Raw genomic sequence first — 23,036 nt, 5'->3', positions numbered from 1 at the left:
TAAAATCGAGTCAACAATAGCTAGACGGCTGTCAACAACTGCGTAATGCTCGCCTACAGTTCAGGGTTTAGAGCGGACGTCAGGTCGACTTAGATTGCAGATGCTATTATATATAGCCCTGCAGCTGATGTGCCACACCTCAAATGGGCATAGATAAAGAGAGATAATACTCCAAATTGAAGATAGAGCATATTGGTTTACTTGGCATGAAAACTAAAGACTAAATAAATCTACAGCTTCTCATTCGAATTCTATGTTCCTCATCTAAACCAATATGCTCCATCACAAATTGTGAGCGCGTATTGAGCCAAAAAAAAGATGAAGAAAAGCGTTAAGCTGCACGCAAAAAGGATTTTAAAATCTAATTTCGTATTTTGAAAGCCAACCGCCAAAGCGAATAAACAAAAATAGATGAGCTCGTGGATGCTTGAGAATGGCATCCCTTTTGCCAAAAATTTACATGCTAGCAACGCACAGACGCACTCACACAAACACACACACACTCAGAGAGAGATACACCCACATGCATATTATTTGCAAATTAGCCGCGAGGTGGACGGAGAACTTGACATGCGAAATGGAACCAATAAAGCGTGAAGCAGACGCAGGCGACCGCCAAACAGCAACCAGCAGGAGGCACGAGGCACGAGACACGAGGCACGAGGCAGCCACCGTTCACCAGTTATCGTTCACCAGTTAGCAGTCACCCGGCTAGAGCAATCAATGGGCACAATCCGTTTGGCATGAGGAGCACCATGGACCCTGGACCATGGTTGTCATTTTGTCAAACGCATCTGAGTAACAGAGCAGAGTGTATATAGCCGGAGGAGGGGCTGATCCTGCTCCTGCTGCTGCTGCTGCTGTTGTTTGCTTTAAAGTTTGCGGATTTTTTTGTTGTTGCTGTCTGTTGTTGTTGCGAGGGCAACCCGTCGCATGTTTCATTAAAGGGTTGGCTCTTGGAGCCGGTGTTTGCATTGCGGAAAGTCGTAAAGTTTGCCAACATTAGTACTGTTTGTCATGTGGAACATGATTTGAGGCATTTCTGCTTCAATTGCTTTCAAAAGGCGGCTGCAAAAATGGAAATGATGAAAGAAAAGCGTACGCCATTTGCATGCCTTATATAGGTACATATATGTGTGTATATGTTATATATATATTGGTAATAATAGATATAAAGGAAGCGCATCTCTATTATATTTTGCACGCAACTGTACGCAATGTCACTGGGAGAGAGAAAGAGAGAGAGATAGAGAAAGAGCGAACTGTTACCTGCTATGAACACGTTATGCAGTTCGATATTAAATTAACTTTGCTAAATGATATCAAATTATATTTAACTTTTTTTTAGTTTTTTATTTAGAATTTCTTTCAGCTATTTCATATCATTTCTGCATTTCCTTTTTATTTGCTTTATTTTCTCTCTCTCTTCTTCATTGATGACATTTGAAGATTGTTATACATTCCACACACGAGCTGTGCTCAATCTATTTTCTATGTTTTTGGATTTGCAATCAATTAAGAGAATGACTTGCAGAAAATAATAATCAAACAAAAAATCAATTTATTATTTATTTAATTTAAGAGTCTCTGCCCGCTGACGGGCATCCCTGTTTATAGAATTCAATGAATATATTTAAAGCTATTTGAAAATTGTATTTAAAGTCTCTTAGGACGAAGTCCGTTATGCTGAAACTTGTATCTCCTTAAATTTGCAGATCCAATATATCAATTTATAATTCAAGGAAATGTATTGAGTTCAAGTTGTAAAGAAATAGTTTTTAAAGTCACTTTACTATCCAACTTGATTGCAAAAACTAAGCAATGCCTTCCCAATAGCAATATCTCAACTAAATGTATATTCCACACACGAACATGTCGGGCTTATTGACAAATTCATTGCGCAGACAATGCCCAGAATGACCAGCAAAATAATGTTTGGAGTAATTCCAATGAATTTCTTAACGGTTTCGGGTACAGTCTGCAGATTAGAAATTTCGAAAAATTACGCAACTAACGAGCAGAAAAATACTTTTTGAAGTTTGCTGCATCATCAAGGCAATTTGATGGACAATGCGCGCCCGTAGCTGGCCTTGCCCATTGGGGTGGACAGTGGGCACGTTTAACCCCTTTGCGTGTTAGCCAATTAACATGGCAACTGGACGCGCACTTGACCAGGGCTGTAGGGCACAAAACGGTTGGAGAAAGATCGCCTGCTGTCCTAATTGAAAGTCATTGAGCGTGAATAACGGGCATTTGTTTGCACATTTGTCGCACGCTCTTCAAACCGGCTAAGCCAGAGTTGCCACAGTCACCGATTTGATAAATGACTGGCAACTCCACGACTGGTTAACTGCCGACCGGTCAAGCTCAAGAAGTGTGCACATAGTTCACTGGCCAATGCACACGAGTGCGACAGTTGGCTACAGTTTGACAGCCACTGTGCGCTCATTTGAATATATGTGTGTGTGAGTGTCAAACTGTGAACGGCCCACAAACATGACACAATCTTAACATTATCATGCTTATCTGACCTAATCAGTGCACGTGAAATTGAAACAGCTTAACCCTTATAAACAACACAACTCCCCCAATGCAGAGTCATCCCTTTGGGCCCACATAAATCACAGATGCAAAAAACGAAGCTTTCCCGACAAAAATATTACAAAATATGAACGCGTGAAAAACTGCTGAAAACTGGCGTGACGAGCGCATGTCAAAGCGTTGAGCAGCAGCGGAGGCAGGAAAAGGGGTTAGGCTTAAAGTCAAACCGCAGGGGCTGCGAGGGATTGTGGATGGAGCGCGGCGACTTACAAGCGTCTGACATCAATCAAAACGCGCGTTGATGCGATTTGCACTAACGATGCAATGTCCTAGCACCCAGCTAAGCCTTCACTCCTCCTCCTCCTATTCCGCCTCCTGCCCCGACCAGGCCACATGTGTGACAAGAAGTCATTTGAAATTGGTTGAAATTTTAAAGTAGTTTGCGAACTGGATTCAGCCAGCGCGTGGCATCCTCGACTCCATTGGGATTTGCCAAGCTCTTTGAATAATGATGATGATGTCGCCGTCATCTAACGGGTTTTTCGGCAAAATTTGCATGTGAGAAATAAATCGCAAGCGCGGAACGCGCCATGTAATTTACACGTTTGACAAAGTATCAATGATATCGACGGGGACGGTGACGCGACGTCATCAGCCCTGACACAAATCGTCGCAAATCGTTATTTACAATGAACACCCGATTGTGACCCCGACTCGAGCTCGAACTCGAACTCTGGGTGTTCGAGTGTGGCTCAGTGTGTGTCTGAGTGTGTGTGTGTGTGTGCTGGGCGTTGGTTGGGTGGGCGGGGCATGTCACAAATATCCCGCAGCGCTTTCGCTACACATCCTAACAACAATGTGTGAAAGTTTTTCTGCTTCTCTTTTTCTGTGGGATGCTCGTAAAAAATGAAGCGCCGCATGTGTCAGACACAGGCCTCAGCAGCCGCCCAGCTCGAGCTCCCCCCCGCCCATCGCTTTGCCGCCTTTTTAGTAGTTTTTAATGTTGTTTTGGTCCCCGAGGCTTTGGCACTCAGCTCCAGCCACCCTCGGCCTATGTGTAGCACTCCTTCCTCCACTCCCCCGCTCCTGCGCTCCTCCTACCCCCTACAAGTCGCGCCTGGGGCGTTTTGTATTTTTCTACAAAATTAATTTCAACCACAGCCCCAACCACACGGAAATTGCAACAGTTCGATGATTAATGATTTGTTTTGGCCGGCACGCGATCGAGCTGCAACTGTTCCTTTTCCCTCCTCTTGGATCGAAATGACGAAATGACGAAATCTGATATTGCCCAGTTGTTCTATTTTTATTGGCTGAAATTATTCATTTCGTTGTTGCTTGTAATTCATTAATAATTTTTATGGCTCTTTCCCAGTAATCGCAGCGTGCAGTGTAAGTCAAAATGTGTGTCATGATAAATGCAGCAGATTGTGAGTTATGAAAGCTCTGCTGGAGTGTTGGGGACTCTAGTATTCTTATGCAATGATATTAAATTAAGCATCGTTCCATTCTATTAGTGAAGCATCGCACATGTTTGATACCACGCACCATACTACACACAGATGGAACCTCTATAGAACTCACCTTTTCAATACAATACATTTAGGTTCCTGTACGATAGGCTTGATTTGGATCTTTAAAAACAGTGCAACTCCAGCAAGTTGGTTGTCTTTTATGCGAAATCTCTCTATACCTAATTGTTTTTCCCTTCTCTTCGGTCTCTTTCTCTAGGACAATAAATTCCATTTCAGCACAGCGAAATCTTATGAGGGTTTGCCTCGCTCATGTATGTTAGATGCTTTCTGGTGATGCTCTGAGCTCCATGCTGATCCGTAGGAAGCTTCCCAATTCCAATTCCAATTCATATCCCACGCCCAACATATTTGACTTAGCCGACTTGTTTATTGGTATACATTTAATTATCATCTAGAATAATTGTACTGCCTTTTTCACTATACAAAAAATGTATTATATTAATAAAGAGTTCTTCTGATGAAAAAATATTCAGAATTTCAACTCAATCAACTCATGCACGCTACTATTATGAATTGAATATTGTCTTCCCCCTATGATTTACCTTATATATGTAGATATATAGAGCTTGTCAACTTTGAGCAGATTAAAAAAAAAAACAAAAAAAATTTTTTTTTTTTCAAATATATAATCTAAATTTCTCACTTTCAGCTAATTGCGCAAATTTCGTTATACAAATTCCAGCTCCACTGCTCTAATTTACATTGCGAATATTCATGAATTCGATTCGATTTAGGATGCTATGGGAATTGACTACGCTCGCTATTTGCCATTTTTCAAGCTGTCAGCAGCAGACATGCCACACGCCGCATGCCGCATGCCACATCCGTGCTAGACTTGCCACCTTTGACTGTGCCGCATGCAGCAGCAGCAGCAGCAGCAGCAGCAGCAACAATAAAAAGACAAACATATTGACAGCTCAATGCCATTACCGTAATGTTTAAATAAAAAAATTTGCATTCATTTAAGCAAAGCTGGGCGTCAGCAACAGCCAAGGGGCATGCCCCTGCCATAGCCACTGCTCTTGCCCCGTACCCGTTCCCTTTGCCGTTCGAGAGACTGGCGCCAATCAGTGGCACGTCAAACTGTAACGCGCAGCAGCTCGACATATGTTTCGCACTCAACTTTGCAAAAATTCATAAAAATCGCAACGACAACAACAACAACAGCAACAACAAGTGGCTTGGGGCATGTGGCATGTGTGGCAAGTAAAAGTGTCCTGACGACTGGGGCGTTGTCAACTGATGAAACGTTGAAAATGCCAACAGCATCATCAACAGGCCGTCCTGCCACGCCCCCGCTACCTCCCTCCACCCCCTCCAGCCGCTAAAATTAATGATATTTTTGCCTAGAAATACGCATAAAGTGAAAAGCGCGAAAAGGCTTTGTGGCAAATCGTGCAGACTGGGAACTGCAGCACATGTGTGCTGCCTCAACTGAATCTCTTCATCTCTCCCTCTCCTTCTTCTTCGGCTTGACTGTCTGACTTTTCATATCCGTTTTGCAATTTTAAGCCTTGGCGAAAATGGTTTTTCCTAGCGCTTTGTGTTGCGTAAATTGACATAGCTTTGCTTTTTAGCCACATCTAAGAGGGGTAGGGGCATGTGGGTGGAGGGTAGGTATTGGGTTTCCTTTACAGCTCGTTATGCTAATATCTTGTTGGCGTAAAGAGTTTTGATTAATGATCCCACGGAGTTTTAGTAAAAAATGAAACTGTGACAGCTGTAGCCGTTGGAAATTAGAAGCTAACAATTTTTATACCCTGAACCCATTGAAAATGGGAAATCAGGGTATAATGGTTTTGTGAAAAAGTATGTAACGGGCAGAAGGAGGCGTGGCAGACCCCACAAAGTATATATATTCTTGATCAGCGTGACGAGCTGAGTCGATATAGCCCTGTCCGTCTGTCCGTCCGTCCGTCCGTCCGTCCGTCCGTCCGTATGAGTGCGTCGATCTCAGAAGTTATAAGAGCTAGAGAGCTGAAATTTGGCATGCATACTCGTGAGTACCATACGCAGTACGAGTTTGCTTTAGTTTTTCGATAATTCGTCTGATAACTTTTTTATCGAGAATAATCGAAAAATTGATTTTGTTTTTTAGCCTAATTTGAACATTTTTAGACCTGGAGTGTTCAAATTTGTGTTGTATATAAAGTTATTCCATACAAAGATTTTGTAATTTACAGATTTTGGATACCACGCCCCCTTCTCCACCAATTTGTAAAAAACGCATTTCAAGTACTAGAGACTTGTGCTTTGGAACTTACACACATATTTAAGCGCAGTCGTTGCTTACTGCGCAGTTAGCAGAGCGCAGGCTTATGCGTGCGTGTGGATGCATCTGTATGTATGTGTGCATAAAAGAAGTGCAGAATGATTAGAATATCAGCTTAGAGGGTTCAGGGTATCTCCTAGTCGAGCAGTCTCGACTAGAGTCTTCTTACTTGTTCTACCATAAGTCGAGAATAAAGCGTCTGCTTTTTGAGAATTGAGATTTAGTTTTATAAAAGAAACTTTTCCATTAAATTTAAAAATTTATTGCATTGTCATTGACATTGAGCTTCAAACTGAAAAGATTTATTTGGGAATTATAATCTTTCACGAAAGTATATGATATAGTGGTGCATAAAGAAGGGTTACATACGCTAGCAGCGCACTAAGCTAATGGAAAATGTACTCAATATGACAAGGACATTAGAAAATACATCTTAGGATACCATACTATAAACCAGGCAAACCACACATCAGCTCGAATTTCTGTTTTTCTAATAAATTCTTGATTTGTTCCTTCCATTGAAATTTTTAAAATTTTAACATATATATGATTGATATAATTTATGAATATATCTTTTTCTGAAAAACTTAGAGGGTTCATATCAAACTAAACTATATTTTCAGCATATTCAGCATTTTACAGCAATTCAAGTATAATGCACGCACATCTCTTGTCATTCATAAAAGTTATGAGGGCAGATGCAACACTCTCCACTTACAAACACAACAACCGAATTTGTAAAAACGAAAAAATAAAGGTTTTGTCTGCGGTCGGTTGCGGGTTCATATTACATTACATACTTTACTCTTTCAATATTTAATCAGTGTGGAGAGGTAGCTCCGGCCAGGACATAATCAGGCAGCAGGAGTCACGGAGGCAGTCAGCCAGGCAGTTGGACAGGCAACAGACCGGGCACTGTGGACTCTGTGGACCCTTAATCAAAAAATCAAACAATTGACATTCAATATGGTCTAATTTTTTACGCTGCCATTAAACAAATTATTGGCAGGGCATCAATTTGGGGGCGAGCAACAAACGAAACAAAAAAAAAAAAAAAAAGAAAACAGAACAAACGCAATATGACAGGCAGCTTGGCTTGGCTTGACTTGGGAAGTATCCCAAGGGACTGGCGAGCATATCAATAAACCAAACAACGAATGGCAAACAATGCTGAGTGACTGGTAATTGAAATTTTAGAATAAAGGCAGGAAGCAACGTGCAACGCTCGAAGGTGCCACGGCAACGTGTTGCACACAACTGTACCACAGTTGGAGTTTTCGCTCTGCATTTGACGCTCATCAGCCGCAGGCGTTGGAAAAATGGAAAATAATTGCGGCAAATTTGATGTAAAATAAGTCAGAAATGTCAGGAAAGACCGTTCACACACACACACACACACACACATAGACACACGCGAAGCCATTCGCATTCCTACTTCCGCATAATTAAGTGCACTCAAAGGACACTCGCAGACACCGAGGACAATGCAACGCTTCAAGGATTTATGTGTGGCACTTGAGTGCCGTCGCACGAAAAATTAATTCAAATAAAAATAACGCCGGGCAACACGAGACGGGACAAGAACTGGGCCGAAAGTTCAGTTAATCCTCTTCGGTGTTCCCGTTATTGTCCTTGCTGGCTGGTCTCTAATATTATGCGCTTTGCCACACACCACACACCACACCTCTGCGATACTCAATTGGTCGAGCAGTCCGCTCAAGCTGTTTGCTTCATTTCCGCATTTAATCACCCCAGGAAAATTCTTTGTTACTTCCAGTTTGACACCAGCTCAGAAATCAGAGCAGCAAATATGCCGGGAAAAACTAATTTCCCGTTAATGAGGGTGCCAAGTCCTTCGCATTTTTTTTTTACTCGGGCTAAGACTTTTCTCACTCGCACACACACACACATGCGTCTCATTAATAATTTTTTGGGCTGCCTCGGATCGAGATTAATTTGTGACCGGGCAAAAAGTGACGTGCGCCTGTCAGAGGAAAACGCTTGGCCACATTTTCTTTTATCTTCATAATCGAGCAACGGGCAACTGGCAATTGGATTCTGTGCCACGAACCGTTAAATTGTTATTAATTGAATTGAGAGTCAAAAGTGTGTAAGTGTGTGTGCGTGTGGTACAAGTTTTAATTGGATTGCCAGCTTATCTATATGGAGATTAATAGAATGTTTTTTATTGAATAACAAAAAGTACAAAATATGATGCTTAAAGTAGTACACAGATCCTAAACATACTTGCCACAAGACAACGTCACAGAAGAAGAAACTTTTGAGGAAGTCTGAAGACAAGAGATTAGATTAGTAAAGATCAGATAGTTTAGTAAAGAAATGCAATCTTAAATATTTCAATTTAGTATACAATATATATTTTGTTTATTCTGATCTTAAAAAGACTTATCAAATTACACAAGGAATCCCCATGAATTGCCACTTCACGGAATCTTTGGAATCTCTCTCTAAAGATATTAAAAGGCATATGGTAAATATTTGTCATGCAGCCAGTTAAGAGCACTCACACTTGTATGATATAGGAATTCATTTTGCTCAACTATTCATAAGCAATATTATTCATATATACTTATATGTATATATGTATATGTTTATGGGCAAACCTTATCACCCTCGCGCGAACTATGTTGATCTGGCGAAAAAGGCTTGTCATTCTCATTGTGGGTCATTCGTGTGGAAATCGACAGCATTTCAATAATTCTTTTTATTGCACGAGGACTATGCACAAACACGCGCAGTTGAATGCCTAAACACAATGCATAGAGGCAGCATAGTTCATGTTGTTGTTGCTGTTGTTGTTGTGTCTCACAGAGATACAAAACAATTTCAATTTATGCTCGAAATGCACCCAAAAAAGGACAGAGCGCTCGAGTGTTTATTAAATTGTTGCGCCATGGTCTGAAAAGGGGTGAGAGTTCAGGGTTCGAAGAGCAGAGAACCTCAGGCCAAAGGCGGCTGAGCGCCGGGGCGGGCCGGGCCGGGCCGGGCCGGGCCGGGCCGGGCCAGGGGGGCACCTTTATTAATTTGGACAATGTAATGCGCCATCGTCAAGCCGGCCATAAATCTGGGCAAACGAGCCAGGCGACATGTGAGTCCTTCAACAAAAGCCATTGAAATGCGTATGAAATGAAATGCCTCAATTCAGACCAAAATAAAAATAAAAAAAAATATAAGAAAATATATATCATCACATTTTTCATGTGCTCGTGCTGTGCATTCAGTCAACCATTCCACAAAACGAAAATATCGAGCGAAAATACACACAAAAAATAGTCAAATATGAAACCAAAAATATTTTATAAATTGAATTGTTTTTTGCATTGTTTTCCATGTCAGAGGCGAGCGTATTTTGGTTTTCTATCCAAAAATACAACAAGAAATAACAACAATTTATATGAAATGCAGAACAAAATGGGGTTTTCATACATGATTTATAACGCATTTTGAATAGACTCACTAAAAACAAACTAAAGAAAACTAAAAGAGAGAGAGCGAGAGAGGCAGAGCGAGCGATTATGTAAGCTTAGTTTAAAGACTGGTGCAGACCTAGCTTACGTGTTTAATCACAAACTAAGCTGATAGCTTTTATATTAAGTTCAAATCGATTTTTCTCGCCATGAGAGTAGAAGTTCGTGTATGGAAATTCTTAATTTCAAAGAAATTAAAGCTCAGCAAAACTTTAAATCTATTATAATTTTACTACATACATATACTTTTATCATAACTATATGTAACGGTTTATGGTTATTTAAATATGATAAATTATGTTACGCTGAAATAAATTGCGGGAAAGTGCTTCACAGTTGCCAAATTGTTGGCAAAGATTTGCACAGAACGAGCGAGATTCAGCCGCAATCAAAGCCGCAGAGCTCGGCAAAGGTTCGTAAATTTGTGGCACGACTTTGGCGTGTGCGGCTGACACCCGCCACGCCCCCAGCTGCCCTGTTGCCCTGTCATCCTGTCGCCCCCATCTGCCTTAAGGGCGAACATTTTAAAATCGGCGAGCGACAAGCGAATTGAATTTAAATTTGCTGATTATGCGGCCCAAGCGCCACTTGGCCGGGTGCTCAAGTAGTGCGAATAATGGTTATATTGAGCCATAAAAGAAATTAAGTCAAACATTATTTTTAGCTGTAACCAGGCCCGTCCCTGGCCCTACACTGTGCTACATGTGCCGCGGGTCGAACCACTTTCACCACCTTTTTGAACTCGACGAGGTTTGGGCAACAATATTATTGATACATCGCCAGCTTCTCAATGGATTGTAAACGCATTCTGAAGAGTCAGGCGACACGGGGTGTCCTCGCTCTCTCTCCCCCTCTCCCTGTCTCTCTCTCTCTGCATATACAATATATATATCCTATCTATAGGCTATCTGCGACGCATATTACAATATTTCAACATACTTTCAAGTGTTGTTTGATGCGGCCCCATGCGCGGCTTACAGATGATTTTCTGGGATTTACGACGCCAGCTTTCAGCTAAAATTGAGAGAAATTTTACAATCTGCGCTGCGGGCGGGCGTCAGGAAGTTGTTAAATTACTTAGAAGCTGTGGCGTTGCTTCTCTCTTTTTATATGTAATTTAAAAATGATTATTACATAAGCTCCGAGGCAGCTTGGCGAAGGGGGAGGTCGAAATCAATGCATAAATTAGAATTTCGCCTGATCTTTATTGTTATTCAAATGCCGGCTCAAATGATAATGATTGACTGGCACTTGCGACGCCTAAGCTGTCAATAATTCAAACCATGTGCTGCCAGCTACTGTCCTTAATGCCCGCTCATTAAGTGAAAAGGGAGTATATTGGTTTGATAGAATATACCAACGATATGATGTGGAGAAGTTTGAAATATGTTATCGTACCCGCTGATGTAGAAGTTTGAATTGGAGTTGGAAGCATAATCAAGCCGAGCGCTGAGCGAGCGAGAGAAGCAAGGAAAGAGAGAAGAGGGAACCAATAGACAAAGCTCTTACGAATCTATTTTATTGCTCTAATTGCTACTCTTAACTAACAATATTAAACGTAGAGCCGCTGGCTGGGTTCCTAAAAATCATCTCTAGAATTCGATCAAAAAACATAATACACACACAATATAAGGAAACACAATTGCTTAAAGCAAGGACTTTACAGTTCTATAGTTGTATGATATTTCAACTGATCTATAACGCATCTAGCGACTCAAAGTGCATACATCTACCATAGCTGTTCCTACTCTAGAGACCCACAATGATACGAATAAACATAAAAAACATAAATCTTTACAAATTTATTTATTTTTCATCCTTAACGAGTATCAGGCAGTCGTGTACTTCTCGTTTTTCTTCCTTTACAACCGCCAAAGGTGGCTAATAAAAAAGAAAAATAAAATCGGAAGCGCGGAGATGCGGCCTGTCGATTTCCCAGGCGAGTTGCGCTAAGCCGCTGAAGTTGTGCAGCTGTAATTAGACTGAATTCGTATTCAAATTCAATTCATTTGCTCACTTTGGCAGTTGAAATGCCCTGTGTGGCAGGCAGGCAGGTAATCCTGTAAGAGCAACCTTGCTCTGCCAACTCTGACTTGCTTTAATTTGCCAACTCGGTAGTCGGGTCTGTGCATGATATTTTCATAGGGCACGCTGTTAATTTAATGTAAACTTTGTGGTCACGTGCCGGAACTGCTCCCAAATGTAACTAAAATCAAAGCAAACTACACACACACACACATGTGTGTGGTGTGTGTGTGCTTGTGTGCGTATGTGCGATTTACAAGTGTTTTGACATTTAAACGCGTTTTATGCTCAAAATGACCAGCAACAAAGGCTGCAGGCGCGGCACTCATATAGATCCCGGGTCTATTGCCAAGGGAGCTCTTACACTTGTTTCTTACAATTGGTGGTATTTTACCCTAACTGTGGGAACCGAACCCAAACCAACCCTGTGTGAACAATATAAATATGAAGAACTGTACCTACGTCGACATATCGTTCATGTAAATGGAGTTTGAATTGCATTTACATTGCTCGACAAATAAATAGAAAGTATGTTATTGTATATTATAATCCACATATTCGCATAATTGTAGTTTTTTAACATAAGTGAAATATATTATTATAATTATTATTTGCATATAGTTCAATAGAAATTGTATATTTGTCACACTTTTCGGAAGACTTTGTTCTGAAAGTCGAACTGTCCTATTGCCCTACTCTCTCTCTCTCTCTTTCTCTGCCTCTCTAAATGATTAATACTTTCAGCTAATGGAGTTGTAAAGAAAGTATAATTTTTTTGTGATGTCACAAGATCTTGAAAACCTAAGGGTATAGGCTATTGACGATCTATTTCCTGATTTATTGGTCTCGTATTGCATAGCAAATCTAGTTTAAGGTTAAATTAGAAATGAGTCTTATTGAAGCATATAAAACTATATTATATCACTTTTGTAGAATCACTTGAGCTGCATTTTTAGTCTCGATTTTGCTTGCAAAAATAAATATATCTACCTAACTACTAGATTGATAAAAATGTGTGTGGCCTGGCCCATGCAAATGGCCAAAATCGGTAAAGCCAAGATCTTGTGAAAGTTAATGTCAAAGTTGCAGATATTTCTATATCAATAGAAATTGCTTAACTGATAATCGACTTGGCTAGTAGCAGTCGCTTTTATACCCAAAAGCCTAAAGCGTGAATTTGATTCAATGGGGATTTTATTTAGTCAAATATTGCAGTGTTTAAATAAATCATGTTTGATGAGTCATGGGAACAGTCGGTTTGAGCCCTGGGATAATTTTGGTTAGAGAGTTTATTAGAACTCAAATTTTATTAAAATTGAGCTAAAATTGAATACTTTAAACTGAATCATTGGCGTATTTCCTGGAATTTACTCTTTGAACGAAACCCCGTTTAGTTTAAAAAGTAGTTCATTTTAATTAGTAATCATTGCGAAACAGGTTCAATGGCAAAACTAAAGTGACTAATATAATTATCTTAATATTAAAATCAAGTTTACTAAAAACAATTCTTTGAACTGAACAGCAAAGTTTTAGTTTTTGGAATATTTCTCTTCTTTTTATGAAACTCAAAACTCCAACTGATAAATGACAAAGACCTGGTAGTGTATGTATTTCAATTTCGGAGTATGTAGATAGAGATGTGGTCAAGTGGCTACTACAGTTAATAATAAATCAATATTAATTTAGTTCTTTTTGTTCAATGTATTCACAGTATTTATTATAAAAATCTTACAATTATGAAATAAATATATTTTAAAAATAAATAATAATAGATTCTATATACATTTAGCCCCTGGCTGTGGCCGCAACGTTAGCTGCCTGTTGAGCTATGCCCAAGACCTGAATGGTGGCATCTCGTGTGTGCTGGCCAATGCGTTCCTATAAGGATAAATCGTTAATAATTAATGTGATTCAATTTGATTATAGTTGTTGGAGACTTACAATTTTCTTGCCGATTTTCTTCAGCCAACCAGCCTCAGATTGACCCATGCTAATTGCCAGGATGAGGGCAAGAAAAATGAAGATCTTGTAGAAGTTCATGTTGAGGCTGTATTATTGAAGTATATTCCTTGGAAGTTGGCGGATAAGACTTGAGGAGGTTGAGTAGCTGTAGCTGCTGCTGCTGATGCTGAGTGACTGATGAATTGTGTAGTCAGCCAGCATTGCTTTTATAGCTCGTATGGGTCGACGCCACTGATAAGCCTCGCATCTCAAAAAAGAACGGCGGCTGAACGCACGAGGGGATTTTGTTTGGCGAAAAAGCACACGGGTGCCGCCATGGGAACATGCGATGGTATGGTATGCTATATTTAAGAAATATATCTATGAATCATTCAAGCAATAAAGTGTTTTTTAGTGTTTTTAAATGTGTAAAAGTATATCCCATCAAACAAATATATTTAGAAAGACTATTAGTAAGTTAACAACTCTTGCTCTCTCTCTCTTTTTCTCTCTCTCTCTCTCTCTCTCTCTCTCTCTCTCTCTGACTCTGTCTTTCTCGCTTTCACTGATTCTGTCTCTCTTTCTTTCTCTCTATGTCTATCTCTCTCACTCACTCTCTGTCTCTCTCTTCTCAATTAGCCAATCGGAATTGAACTCTCGGGTAGCTGCACGGCCGCACTCATAACATAGCAAAATAGAGTCAACTCGAATTGAGACTAGATACCTATAATACAAATACAAATACAAATAATTAAGAGAAAAAAAAATAATCAAATTACAAATTTATAGTTTGTAACTAATTTTGTTTTTATGTTTTTCTAAATTTGAATAAAATATCTTTGGTGGTAATATCATTGATTACGCATATATATATTGTGTATATATTAATATACATATATAAGTATACATGAATGTAAATATATATAACACGTGCGAGGAAAGTGATGTTAAAACTAGATTCAAATGCAACTACATTAGTTGCCCTATAAAAGGCGACGAGATGCTGAGCAACGCAAGCTCATCCCTATAGTAAGCATGGAATTATTGGAATGATCATGCCCTAGAATGCGTTGAGCTACGCTTAGTTGAGTTTGTCTAGGAAGCTCAAGGCCGCAATCTGAGCAAATAAATACTTAATAAATGCCTTTTGGAAGGTGCTACAGAGAAAATTAAAAGTCATGGGTTGTTTATTTTTGATAAATATATTTATAATATTTATTATTTAAAGTCTTAGAATAATAAAATAAATAAGTATTTTTAATGAATAATAAGAAATGTTGCATTAACCCCTGGCTGTGGCAGCCACGTTCGCAGCCTGCTGGGCAATGCCCAAGCCCTGGATGGTGGCATCTCGTGTGTGCTGGCCAATGCGTTCCTAGAAGGATACATCTCTAATAAGTAATGCGTTTTAATTTGATTTTAGTTGTTGGAGACTTACAATTTTCTTGCCAATCTTCTTCAGCCAACCAGCCTCAGATTGACCCATGCTGATGGCCAGGATGAGGGCAACGAAGATGAAGATCTTGTAGAAGTTCATGTTGAAGTTGTATTATTGAAGTATATTCCTTGGAATCTGGGAGTTAAGACTTGAGTTTTAGCTGCTGCTGCTGCTGCTGCTGCTGCTGATGCCAAATGACTGATGAATTGGGTAGTCAGCCAGCGTCGCTTTTATAGCTCGCGTTATCTATACAGGCGCTGATAAGCTCTTAGGTAAAACACGGAACAGTGAATGGATGGATGAATTAGGGGATTTTTCGAGGTGAAAAACACCCGCTTTAAATCCAATTCTGTTGTCACAAGCTCAATATGTACGCTTCGTATGATATTTATGTATTTGTAAATCATTTAAACAAAAAGTATTATTATATTGTCAAATAAATCTGTATTCTATACAAGCTGTAAATTCAGATTGATTATTGTGAAGTCAAAAATATATTAAGTAATTCGCAAATTGAAAACATTTTCAATCAAAGTTCAGTCTCGTGACTTTATACAATATGCTTTATGAGAAGTTAAAGTGCTCGAGTGGAGTTAAGCAAATATAAATATTTTAGTTCACCATTCGATTTTCTTCATATCCACTTTCAATTATCGTATTTAGATAATTTATACAGACCATACAGAGGGAGGTACTAAAATTAATAACAAGCTTACTTTTCTTTTTATTGTGTTTCTACAGTGTTTATTAATATGCTCTTAATGTATCGGGTTGTCCATTTCTTGCTTTAATTGCACTGACCACTTTATTGGTTACCTCTTTAACCTTTTCCCAGCCAGCGACGTAGATATTTTTAATAGCCTGTCCAATATTTGTCTATATGAATAAACCATTGATAAGTAAGTTGTTCTGATTTGATTTAAGCTATTGACTACCTACAATTGCCGTGACAGTCGTACCAGCAAGACCAGCCTCGGATTGTCTCATGCTGATGGCCAGGATGAGGGCAACAATGATGAAGATTTTGTAGAACTTCATATTGGTCTTTGGCGTACAGAAATATTCCGTTTACTGTGAAAGTTGCGACTTGAACTAGACACAAGTCATAATATATGTGCCTTAAGAAATAAAACCTTTGTCTTCAGTTATGGTGCTATGAATACCTATTTTGACCGTCAAATGTGACTAATTACTAGTAATCCAATCAAATTTATCCGAGTATGGCATAACGAAGTAGACCGAAAATTCTCAATTCACATTCTCGCTTTCTCTCTCAATCTATTGATCGAACTGGCATAGGAATACGCTGTGATCGGGTTACAACCAAACATGTTCGTCATGTCTTCAAGAGAACGGGGAATAAAAATATTATAAACAGAAAAATCAGTTTTTGCAATTTGACGTCTTAAAATTGCATACAAAAGGCATTTTTATAATAATTAATAATGGATTCGGAATAGGTTTAACTTTTGACAACTTCTTTCGTAACTCGCTGAACAATGCCGCAGCCTTGGAGGGTGGCATCTTGATGTGTTGACTAGCACGTTGCTTTCAAGTTAGAAGGTATATGTATATTCGTAAGTAATTTGCTTTGATTTGATTTTGTTTCTTAGAGGCTTACTATTTTCTTGCCAAGATCATCCAGCCAATTAGCTTTGGATTGACCCACGCTGAGGGCCAGGATTAGGGCAACGAAGATGAAGACCTTCAAGTTCATAATTAATTTTCCGTGGAATGTAAATGTTGAGTTGAGCTAGAGTTATAGATGATGATACTGAGCCAATGACCAAAAAATAAGTCCCAATGCATGTATGTATAATTTAAGATATATATTATTTGCTTGCAGCTAGAGATTCAACTAACGCTATTTAGAACGCCAAATGTGACTAATTAATGCAAAGTAAAATCAAATTTATTCAAATTTGTACGCTAAATTCAAGCAGGGCTTGGACAAGTAGGTTGTCCAATAGAATTACTAGGTATTTCTACATTGTCTCCTTCTCTCTTACATAATCGAATACAAACAGTTTTGTTTGAACTGAATATTCATGTAATTGTAGCTGTGAGATTTTGGAAATTAGATGTTGAAGAAATTACATAAATTTTTAATTTTTTAAATAATGTCTTTAAAGTGTTTATGAAAGTCAATGATGGAAAACAATCAGTTAAAAGATGTAACCCCATTAAAAACGCCAATTGTGACGAATTACTATAAAGCAAAAACATATTAATCGAATTAATAATGTCAACCCTGACATTACAAAGCGTTGTCAAATAGTTTATCCAACGGGAATTCTTCACATTCTTCTCACTTAATTAGCCAGACTGATCGAACTGTCATACAAATGCGCTTCGATCGGGTAACCACCAAACATGTTTGTCATGCCTGAAAGGCAGCTCAGAATTGGGTGAAATACAAATTTCTACTATAAATTGAGTTTATGAATGAAATTTGTTCGCGGGTTTTTCAGAGAATACAATTCTTCAATTCTGACTACAACTGGGGAATACTTGTATGTAGTATATATGAATATGTCGCTGATCCGATCGGGCTGCCGATAATGACAATGACGGATCACTTGAGCGAGCAAACACGCACGTCACAAAGAATCAGTAAAAGCAGGTTTTTTGTTTGAGCTTGCCTTTTGATTTTGCTTTTGTTATATTCGCTGATTGCTGTCGTTGTTGTTGTTGTTGTTGGTGTTTCTCTCTTTGTCGGCGTTGCCATCGCGCTTTATCAGCGCATCTGCCCCAGTTATCAGCTAAATACGCTGATTGCTCTGCTCTTCTGTGTTTTCTAGAAGAACTGTGTAATGTGAATCCCAAGTGGTTCGATTGACTGAAAAATTCCCCGCAGCAGCCTACAGATAGCACCTAAGTAAACCTCTGCAAGTTCACTACAAAAAGCTAGCTGATTAATATGGACCTGAAAATGTGCAAACATACTAAACAATATTTGTATGTATATGAAGTATATCCATGTTTATACACATGTTAGGCACCACTTAATTGCAGCTACAGTCTGTACTTGTATAAGAAGGTCACATTCGCTTGTTTTGTATGCACTCGAATTTAGTTGATTTAGACGTTAGAGTGCATTTTATGAATAGTATATCTGAAAGTTTATGGATCTTCCCTATGACTAAGCCTAATTTAGGTTTTACTATGCCAATTGCAACTACTTTATGATATTTTGTTAACTCATCTTCTCATCTTGTATTATCACTTAACTGCAGCTTTATAGACTATTAAGTGGACTGGCTTGATTATACTAGTTCTAGTCAGTTTCACTGCAAAATTTTCTTATCAGTTAGCAAGAGAAATGCCGTTTTATTATATGTATATTTTTACGAATATTATATGGACTAAAAATAATATAGATTTTAATTTTAAATCAACATGAATATTATTGTTGTTTTTGTGTTCTCTCTCTTACACAATTTGACAAAAATATGCGACTCGACTACGGTATAATATTGAAAGCTCTTCTTCATTAGTTTTCGAATCTATAACATTACTTGAATCTATAAAAGCGTTTCATTTTGTTTCATCTTACAATTTTAATTTCAGTTAATTAAAAATGGCAAAAAAAAAAATTGCTTTTCTTTTTATTTGTCTTTATCAATTTGGCTTACATTTAAGCTGGTTTAAAATTATGTAAGCTCATTTAAAAGTATGTAAATTTGTGTAAAGCTTTTAATATGATTAGAGAAGAGTTTTCAGTTTTCAGTAAATATATTATAAAACGAATCAACGAGCTGGAAATAAAATAGACTCCTTTGATTTCCAGGGATTTCAATTTTTATCCTAACTGGTATAACTTCATATCTCATTGTTTCTCTGTATATCTCATTTTCATACCTGTGCCTAACGCCCATTATTTTCAGCAGGCCACAAACAACAAACAACATCTGCAACTTTCATATCACCCTCTCCCATTTTATGCAAATAGCTGGCAACAAATAAAAACCAGTTGCATTTATTGTCTTATTTACGCTTCTCTGGGCGCTCAAAGTCTTTAACAGGGACATGAACAGCATTAAGTCAAACTGTGCAGCTGGATCGCAGTCAGAGTCGCAGTCGGAGTCGGAGTCGGAGTCGGAGTCGATGTTTTCTCTAGGCTTTGGGGCTGTTATGACAGAGGCAGAGCTCTGGATGTTGCTTGTGCCTGTCACTCAGCGGTTAATTCGAGCGATTTTATTTACATTTTAGCAACAGGCCGCAGCAGAAACAGCAGAAAACCGGAAAGGAATGGAAGGGAATGGAAAGGGGAGAAGGCTGCAGAGAGAGCCGCGTTGCCTTGGAAATGCTTTGAGTTTGATTTTGGCGAAAGTCAAGACCGAAGCGTTTTTACTTGTTAAGGAAATTAGTGGCATATCCTGACAGTGGGCACATCCTGCTGCTGATGTCCCATGCTGCCCACTGTTGACTTAATTCATTGTCCTTGTCTTTGACTCGGTGGTTGATATAGTACAAGAGCCGCTACCACGCCCACACAACCAATAATACTAATGGCACACGAGTACAGTTGCATCACTAGCAAACAGAAGAATTCCAATTGGATAAAAACACATAGCCGCAGCTGAGCAAACAACGCGATTCTTATTAGAAGTTCGCATATAAGTAAATAAATAAGTTGAATATGAATACGATTTCTATTACTAATTATTAGAAGCTTTCACAGCTTCAGGTAAAAGTCAAATTAAAATTTCCACTAGATTTTTACAATTTTAATTTTCATTATTATTGAATTATTAACTTGGGCCTAATGTGAATGCACTAGGTTAGGGAATTGACATTAATGAAGAACTGATCAAATAGTATTACTATGATTATTGTTATAATTATAATTGATTATATATTTAATAGCTGCCTTAGTAAGGCTACAAATTAGAACATTTACATCCCCAAGAATTTAATATAATTAGGCAACAAGCTCTAGTTCAATATTTTTTTCAATAGCGCACAGCTTTGAAATTTGTATACCTCCTCTTTCTTTCTTTTGTTTTTCTTTAATTCTGGAATATTTATCTGCGGGAACACAAATACTGAACACACCTCACATTGCTCTGTTTACCAAACAAATTCCCCGCCGTATCGTCGCGTGGAGAGAGTTATCAGCCACGTCGACCCAAACGAGCTATAAAAGTAACTCCGGCTGGCTGCACATTCCATCAGTCACTCAGCATCAACAGCAAAAGCTACAGCTTTCTAGCTCAAAACTCCTTTAAAATTCTATAGAATATTTCTATATATCAAGCTCCATTATGAACTTCTACAAGGTCTTCATTTTCGTTGCCCTCATCCTGGCCATCAGCCTTGGTCAATCCGAGGCTGGTTGGCTGAAGAAGATTGGCAAGAGAATTGTAAGTTTCTAATAACTAAAATTAACTTTCGACATATTATTTATTAACGATTTATCCTTATAGGAACGCATTGGCCAGAACACACGAGATGCCACCATCCAGGGCTTGGGCATAGCTCAACAGGCAGCAAACGTTGCGGCCACAGCCAGGGGCTAAACCTATATAAAATTTCAGATTATTGAGTTTAAAAATATATTTTCATTAACTTTTAAGACTTTTATAAATAAATATTTAAAGTACAAACAGAAACCACAGATATTATTATTAACTGTAGTACCTACTTGATCTCCTCTCTTTATACATATTATGCAATACACATGTTCCATACAGCTGGGCTGTCTTCTGATAAGCTGTGCATCGACTTTAATTTAAATATTTAAAAGAGTATTTGACGTAGATTGGAAAGTAAACCAAAAGTATTCCATGGCAAATACATTTTTTTAATTGCATGGATATTTACAGTACAGCTAGAGAACACATTTCGTACATTGTTTATTTGCTCAACTGGAACACTTGAGCTTTCTATAAAGATTGAATTTACCTTAGTTTATTCACCTAGCTCAGTCTATGGCTCTTAGCTGGGGCAGAGCCCAAAACACAGCTAACTGAAGTAACAAAGCGTTAATTTGGCTTATCGAAATCCCCCTTCTATTCGGATCTTCTAGTACTGCGGCTGGCATGCTCCAGTGTCAACTTAATTGTAACCTCCTTCATTATCCTAACGTGTTTTAACCCTAACTTTATATATTATTCATAACTATACACATTTGATACAAATATACACTTTTATAGAATATTAGATTTTAATGAGATGAAATGATGACTGCTAACTGCTTAATGAATCACCATACATTGATTAACTTCAGCAAATTTTAAGAAAGAAAGAGATTTATAATTGAATTTGCTTTACAAATTTTTATTTCTTTCAGTTATGACGTTTCATTATGTTATTTTGGTAAATATGTTTGGTGAATACCCGATAAAAACAATTGATATGACCGTTCAATCAGAGGGGCTAATAGGGAGAGAGGGAAAGAAAGATAACGGAAGAGATGAAGGGAGAGAGAATGCGGAAACACCCGAATTTTTGGCAACGTTAATTGATTATTTTTTTTAATGTTTACAATTTTTGAATACCTTAACATTTTTCTAGCCAACAAAAAAACTCTCTGATGACAGTTTATTATTTAAAAAAAAAAATGTTTTTTTGATAATATAAATTTTTTTAATGTATATAAAAATACTTAATTGTTTCTATGAATCATGCATACATTTCTTATACCTAGTCTTTCCTACCATATACGCCTTGTTACAAACAGACTTGGATTTTGTCAGTGTGCTTTTTCACCAAACAAAATCCCCTAGAGCGTTCAGTCGTTGTTCTTTTTGAGATGCGAGGCTTATCAGCGACATCGACCCATACGAGCTATAAAAGCGACGTTGGCTGGCTACTCAATTCATCAGTCACTCAGCATCAACCGCAGCAGCTCAACCTACTCGCGTCTTAACACCCAGATTCCAAAGAATATAACCCCATCATGAACTTCTACAAGGTTTTCATCTTTGTTGCTCTTATCCTGGCCATCAGCATGGGTCAATCCGAGGCTGGTTGGCTGAAGAAGATTGGCAAGAAAATTGTAAGTCTCCAACAACTAATATCAAATCAAAACAAAATACTTATTAAAATATCTGTCCTTGAAGGAACGTGTTGGCCAGCACACACGAGATGCCACCATCCAGGGCTTGGGCATTGCTCAGCAGGCTGCGAACGTAGCCGCCACAGCCAGAGGCTAAACCTATACAGGATTCCTTATTTATTGTAGAAATTATGTACATTATTTATTACATTATCATAAGACATTTTTAATAAACTTATAATAAAATAAAAAAATGATAACTGATAATTTATTTATCATGGTTATGAGCTATACTCCTAGATCCTAGACTGGTTGGCTATCAAGTAAGATTTTTATAGTGATAATATTAGTAAAAATATTATTAATATAATATTAATTTAAGCAAATAATAATGTAGTAAAAATAATATTTGATTGCACCTTCATATACTTATATTACTTAGTTATTAGAGAAATTTTTTATTAAGTGGATTATCTTCTTTCGAAAACATTCGCTTGATAAACTTTACAAGAGAATTGAAAGAGTCTTGTAGGAAGTGCGCTTCGGATTGATCCATGTAGATGAGCAGCAAGAAGGAGCACAGGCCGAGAATAGTGACGTAGTTCATTTTGCGCTATGGCTGGCGTTGCTCCTTATATTGAATTGAAATTTATTTATATAAAAGCCCAATTCACATCAAGTTTTCAGTTCAATAGCCTTTTGAAAAGTATGTAGGCTTCAAAATATCTTGGATTTTTATAGCAAAAATTTAGTTAGAGTCCAGCAACTTTATTTGATAAACAGACAACAGCTG

General features: G+C 38.2%; 5 protein-coding genes across 6 annotated transcripts; 2 read left to right on the top strand and 3 right to left on the bottom strand.

Moving 5' to 3' along the window:
- Nucleotides 1–13,531: 13,531 nt before the first annotated feature.
- On the bottom strand, nucleotides 13,532–14,015 carry LOC108621192 (cecropin-1/3-like). The gene is made up of 2 exons (XM_018018371.2): nucleotides 13,803–14,015; nucleotides 13,532–13,739 (listed from the first exon to the last, which is right to left on the bottom strand). Exons 1-2 carry the CDS (start codon nucleotides 13,899–13,901, stop codon nucleotides 13,647–13,649), a joined length of 192 nt encoding a protein of 63 aa, XP_017873860.1. The 5' UTR covers nucleotides 13,902–14,015; the 3' UTR covers nucleotides 13,532–13,646.
- A 970-nt stretch (nucleotides 14,016–14,985) lies between these two features.
- LOC108621189 (cecropin-1/3) lies at nucleotides 14,986–15,465 on the bottom strand. The gene is made up of 2 exons (XM_018018369.2): nucleotides 15,241–15,465; nucleotides 14,986–15,177 (listed from the first exon to the last, which is right to left on the bottom strand). Exons 1-2 carry the CDS (start codon nucleotides 15,337–15,339, stop codon nucleotides 15,085–15,087), a joined length of 192 nt encoding a protein of 63 aa, XP_017873858.1. The 5' UTR covers nucleotides 15,340–15,465; the 3' UTR covers nucleotides 14,986–15,084.
- Nucleotides 15,466–15,944: 479 nt separating this feature from the next.
- Nucleotides 15,945–17,069, bottom strand: LOC108621187 (cecropin-like). Of its 2 annotated transcripts, none has more exons than XR_016268674.1 (3): nucleotides 16,862–17,069; nucleotides 16,176–16,788; nucleotides 15,945–16,116 (listed from the first exon to the last, which is right to left on the bottom strand). XR_016268674.1 is itself a non-coding variant. In XM_018018367.2 (3 exons), the coding sequence occupies exons 2-3, from the start codon at nucleotides 16,276–16,278 to the stop codon at nucleotides 15,988–15,990; spliced, it is 228 nt and encodes a 75-aa protein (XP_017873856.1). In that variant the 5' UTR covers nucleotides 16,279–16,788; nucleotides 16,862–17,053; the 3' UTR covers nucleotides 15,945–15,987. The 2 variants fall into 2 exon arrangements, 1 of the variants encoding a protein (XP_017873856.1); XM_018018367.2 differs by having other exon boundaries at nucleotides 16,180–16,788; nucleotides 16,862–17,053.
- A 3,327-nt stretch (nucleotides 17,070–20,396) lies between these two features.
- On the top strand, nucleotides 20,397–20,855 carry LOC108621188 (cecropin-1/3-like). The gene is made up of 2 exons (XM_018018368.2): nucleotides 20,397–20,606; nucleotides 20,670–20,855. Exons 1-2 carry the CDS (start codon nucleotides 20,508–20,510, stop codon nucleotides 20,760–20,762), a joined length of 192 nt encoding a protein of 63 aa, XP_017873857.1. The 5' UTR covers nucleotides 20,397–20,507; the 3' UTR covers nucleotides 20,763–20,855.
- Nucleotides 20,856–22,054: 1,199 nt separating this feature from the next.
- On the top strand, nucleotides 22,055–22,497 carry LOC108621190 (cecropin-2). The gene is made up of 2 exons (XM_018018370.2): nucleotides 22,055–22,243; nucleotides 22,308–22,497. Exons 1-2 carry the CDS (start codon nucleotides 22,145–22,147, stop codon nucleotides 22,398–22,400), a joined length of 192 nt encoding a protein of 63 aa, XP_017873859.1. The 5' UTR covers nucleotides 22,055–22,144; the 3' UTR covers nucleotides 22,401–22,497.
- The last annotated feature ends 539 nt before the right edge of the window (nucleotides 22,498–23,036 follow it).

This window comes from Drosophila arizonae, chromosome 2 (assembly GCF_054131065.1).
Source record: "Drosophila arizonae isolate 15081-1271.41 chromosome 2, UAZ_ARI_1.0, whole genome shotgun sequence".
NCBI classification, from domain to species: Eukaryota; Metazoa; Arthropoda; class Insecta; order Diptera; family Drosophilidae; genus Drosophila; species Drosophila arizonae.
Note: the sequence above shows the minus strand (reverse complement) of the source record. Positions and strands in the feature narration are given on the sequence as shown.